The sequence below is a fragment of the Otolemur garnettii genome, unplaced genomic scaffold (assembly GCF_000181295.1).
Source record: "Otolemur garnettii isolate 467f Iridium unplaced genomic scaffold, OtoGar3 scaffold00044, whole genome shotgun sequence".
NCBI lineage: Eukaryota > Metazoa > Chordata > Mammalia > Primates > Galagidae > Otolemur > Otolemur garnettii.
In genome coordinates this window covers 9,521,725-9,526,640 of record NW_003852439.1, presented here as the reverse complement: position 1 = coordinate 9,526,640, position 4,916 = coordinate 9,521,725, and the positions used below count along the sequence as shown (strand labels likewise).

The following is a 4,916-nucleotide window of genomic DNA, read 5'->3' as shown; positions in this document are numbered from 1 at the left end:
CTGCCCTGCTCCAGTGAGCCATTATCCATGACCAGTAGTAGAAACATTATGTCTGAGTCTACTTCCTAAGCATCTTTTAATATCAGTGATCGGGTGGGGCCTGGCTTCCTTGCAGCAAATGCTAACCCAAGGTCTTTAGCTCCACAGGTGTGAGGGAGAGGAGAGAGACCTGAGAGTGAGCAAGCTGCAGGGAGTCCTTCCTCAAGGTGAAGGATGCTTGAAGAACCAGTCGTGGTTAACCAGGAGCAGGAGGAGCAACATGGAGAAGTCAAATTGGAAGAGGAGGAGGCAGCTGGCCAAGAGTATCTCAGGCGGCCAGAGGCCAGGTTACGACCTGAAGTGGCTCACCAGCTCTTCCGATGCTTTCAGTATCAGGAGGACATGGGGCCACGGGCATCCCTGAGCCGGCTCCGTGAACTCTGCAACCACTGGCTGCGGCCGGCTCTTCACACCAAGAATCAGATCCTGGAGCTGCTGGTGCTGGAGCAGTTCCTGAGTGTGCTGCCCCCACATCTCCTGAGCCGCCTGCAGGGGCAGCCGCTCAGGGATGGGGAGGAAGTGGTGCTGCTGCTGGAGGGAGTCCACAAGGAGTCCAGCCATGTGGGGCCACTGGTGAGAGGGGTGTGGGGGCTTCATCCCCCACCTAGGTCACTTTCCTCCATCTGACAGTTCCCTCCTAACTTCTTCCCTATCTGACTCCCATTCTCTGTTTTATTTCCCCTTGGAGTCAGGAGGACACCAATTGCTGCCCTTTGTGTTGCCTAACATGGATGTGTTTTGAACAGGATTTTAGTTTTAATGCTGGCAAGAATTATCCCCGTGCTGACATCACCTTGGAGGAACAGGGAGGACCTTCTCAGGTCCCTAGCCACGGCCCCAAAAAGGAAGTGCCCTCAGAAGAGCCTCCAGCACTGGGTCCATCAAATGAACTGCCTCCACCGCAGCCAGGGTCCACCAAGCCTGCTGAGCTGGGACAGTGGAGACTACCCCCAAGTTCAAAGCAACTGCCAAGCTCGGGTCCCCAGGGGACATTCCAGGCCCTGCAAGAAAGTAGTGAGGAGCTCAAGCCCTGGGAAGCAAAGGGCTGGATGTATGGGTGGGAGTTGGATTGGTGCAGTGGGGCAGGAAATGGATCCTCCATGACGGGGTGCATGTCCTCACAGCCACATTGTGGGCAGGGTTTCCCTCTAACAGTGCTTCTTTCCCCCAGTGTTGGCAGACCCCCAGGGCCCTTCGCTGTGGCCAGAGGAGAATTCCCGTGATCAGGAGCTGGCAGCTGTCCTGGTGAGCTGGGCTGGTTCCCTCATCCCAGGATGTTCTAAAGCCCAGAAAACTTGTCTTGATACTATAGTTTCAACAAATCTGCATCTTAATTTAACCTGGAAATCACTTCCTTCCCCATGGGTCCCTACAGCCCTGTCCTCACCCAGGGTCTCTACTCTTGTTATAGGAGTCCTTGACCTTTGAGGATGTCCCAGGAAATGAATGGCCAATGCACCCTCAAGGTAAGCATCCCTTCCCTGAGTTATCACCACTGAAGCCTCTTCACTTCAAGCTCCAGAGCTGTGAAGGTGGTGGTGATTGCTTTTTAAGGCTCATTGTGGGCCAAGAGCAGTGGCTCATGCCTGTAATGCTAGCACTTTGGGAGGCCGAGGTGGATAAATTGCCTGAGCTAACCAGTTTGAGACAAGTCTGAAAGAGAGTGAGACCCCATTTCTAACAGATAGCTGGGCATTGTGGCAGGTGCCTATAATCTCAGCAAATTGGGAGGCTGAGTCAAGAGGATCACTTGAAACTAAGAGTTTGAGGTTGCTGTGAGCCACGACATTACAGCACTCTACTGAGGGCAACAAAGTAATACCCTGTCTTAAAATAAAACAAAATATAGGTAGTCAAGGTAATTATTGGTAATGGGTATGGAATTTCCATTTGGGAGAATGAAAAAATTCCAGAACTAGATAGGGACAATGGTTGTAAAACATTCTGAATGAGGTGGTGCCTGTGGCTCAGTGGGCAGGCCGCTGTTCCCATATACCAAGGGTGGTGGGTTCAAACCCGGCCCCAGCCAAACTGCAACAACAACAAAAAATAGCCAGCATTGTGGCTGGCGCCTGTAGTCCCAGCCACTCGGGGAGGCTGAGGCAAGGGAATCGCCTAAGCCCAGGAGTTGGAGGTTGCTGTGATCTGTGTGATGCTACGGCACTCTACCATGGGCGATGGGGTGAAACTCTGTCTCTACCAAAAATTAAAAAAAAAAAAAAAAAAACATTGTGAATGTACTTACCGGACCCAAATCACACACTTTAAAATGGTTATTGTGGTAAATTTTATGTTATATCACTTTGCAAAAAAAAAAAAAAAAAAAAAAGGTGGTCAATAAAAGGTCATCCTGGCTCTGTGCCTGTGGCTCAAGTGGCTAAGGCACCAGCCACATACACCTAAGGTGGCAGGTACCAATCCAGCCCGGGCCCTCCAAACAACAATGATGGCTGCAACCAGAAAATAGCCAGGCCTTGTGGCAGTCACCTGTGGTCCCAGCTACTTGGGAGGCAGAGGCAGGAGACAGCTTGAGCCCAGGAGTTGGAGGTTGCTGTGAGATGCGATGCCGCGGCACTCTACCCAGGGGGACAACTTGAGGCTCTGTCTCCAAAAATAAATAAATAAATAAATAAATAAATAAAAGGTCATCCTCACTTGTTCCAGCCCCCACCCCCACTCTACCCACTTCCCAGCTGAGCAGGTTTCTGGATTTCTTTCCACTTCCAGGCTTTTAGGTTCCAGCAATTCCTAGAAGCCCCTTGGAATAGGCCTAACCATCCCTGTTTCTACTTCTTTTCCAGGACTTGGAAGCAGAATCCCAGACAAGGAGGAATTGAAACAAGAAGGGCCCAAAGGGGCTGCTGCCTGGCCCACTGCTGTCTTGGCAGAGTCGCAGGCACATAGTCCTCGGGTGCTGGAAGAGCCTCTTGCTCAGACTCATGGTCCAGGCTCTGAGGCGAGCAACACTGGTGGAGAAGGGTACCCTCATGGCAGCAGCGAGGTTCTGGAGGTTAAAGTGGCTGGGGACACCCCCGAGTCAGAGCCAGAGACACAGTTCATATGCACCGAGTGCGGAGTGAGCTTCCCACAGCTGGCCCGCCTGAAGGCACACCAGCTGCACTCCCACCCAGGCACGCGCTGCTTCCTGTGCCTGAGCTGCGGGAAGAGTTTCGGCCGCAGCTCCATCCTCAAGCTGCACATGCGCACTCACACAGATGAGCGGCCACACACCTGCCACCTCTGCAGTCGCCGCTTCCGCCAGAGCTCGCACCTGAGCAAGCACCTGCTAACACACTCCTCTGAGCCCGCCTTCCTGTGCGCTGAGTGTGGCCGTGGCTTCCAGCGCCGTGCCAGCCTCGTGCAGCACCTACTGGCCCACACCCAGGACCAGAAGCCAGCCTGCACCCCAGAGAACAAGATAGAAGTGCCACAGCAGCCAGCCGTAGTCCTGTGCGCCCACTGTGGCCAGACCTTCCAGCGCCGCTCCAGCCTGAAGCGCCACCTGAGGATCCATGCCAAGGACAAGGACTGCCAGGGCTCCAGTAGCTCAAGCAGCCTCTGCCCAGACCCCGACAGCCGGCCCTTTGGGTGCGACGACTGTGGCAAGGCCTTCCGGCGCAGCGAGCATCTGGTGGCACACCGGCGTGTGCACACGGGCGAGCGACCCTTCTCGTGCCAGGCTTGTGGCCGCAGCTTCACCCAGAGCTCTCAGCTAGTCAGCCACCAGCGGGTGCACACGGGTGAGAAGCCCTACGCCTGTCCACAATGTGGGAAGTGCTTCATGCGGCGGGCAGGCCTCGCCCGCCACCTGCTGACCCATGGTGGCCCACGGCCCCACCACTGCACCCAGTGCGGCAAAAGCTTCAGCCAGACGCAGGACCTGGCTCGTCACCAGCGCAGCCACACCGGGGAAAAGCCCTGCCGCTGCAACGAGTGTGGCGAAGGCTTCAGCCAGAGCGCCCATCTGGCGCGCCACCAGCGCATCCACACTGGGGAGAAGCCTCACGCCTGTGACACCTGCGGTCATCGCTTCCGCAACAGCTCCAACCTGGCCCGCCACCGCCGCAGCCACACTGGTGAGCGGCCCTACAGCTGCCCAACGTGTGGTCGCAGCTTTCGGCGCAATGCCCACCTGCAAAGGCACCTGGCGACCCACGGGCAGCCTGGCCAGGAGCCGGCAGAGCCCGCCCAGGAGTGCCTGGAATGTGGCAAGAGCTTCAGCCGCAGCTGTAACCTGCTGCGCCACCTGCTGGTGCACACGGGCGCCCGGCCCTACTCCTGTGCGCAGTGTGGCCGCAGCTTCAGCCGCAACTCCCACCTGCTGCGCCACCTGCGAACCCACGCCCGGGAGACTTTGTATTAGCTTACCCGGTGTTCTGCCACTCCCCACGCTGTTGGCCCCTGAGGCCCGCAGGGATATCCCTTCCTGCCACACCCCACCTCTCTCTGCCTCCAAGTCCACCTTTGTCCTTCCCTACCCATAGCATTGCTTCCTGGCCTCAGCAATGTATTTCAAATGCCCAAAGTAAAACAGCCTATTTGAAAGCGGTCCCTTTTTATTTCTTTAAGCCCATCAAAATGCCAAATGTCATCTTTCCCTCTGTGGCATGGTGACATCTTCTACCTCTCCAGCTTTACACCTTCTGTAGCAGGCTACATGGGAGCAGGTGATTAGAGGGATGGTTTCACCAACCAGAGTGGGTGGGTAGGGGGAGGGTGCCAGCTCTCACAGCCAACTGTGGATCAAGAAATCTGGCTCTGGGGAGGCACCTGTGGCTCAAGCAGCTAAGGTGCCAGCCACATACACCTAAGGTGGCGGGTTCGAATCCCCAGCCTGGGCCCGCCAAACAACAATGATGGCTGCAACCAAAAAATGG

The 4,916-nt window shown here is 55.8% G+C and overlaps 1 protein-coding gene across 1 annotated transcript; it reads left to right on the top strand.

The window, feature by feature from the left end:
* The first annotated feature begins 347 nt into the window (after window positions 1-347).
* On the top strand, window positions 348-4,415 carry ZSCAN10 (zinc finger and SCAN domain containing 10). The gene is given in 4 exon segments (XM_012805738.1): window positions 348-612; window positions 1,220-1,284; window positions 1,451-1,505; window positions 2,841-4,415. Coding segments are annotated over 4 exon segments (1,935 nt in total). The 5' UTR covers window positions 348-359; the 3' UTR covers window positions 4,403-4,415.
* Window positions 4,416-4,916: the final 501 nt, after the last annotated feature.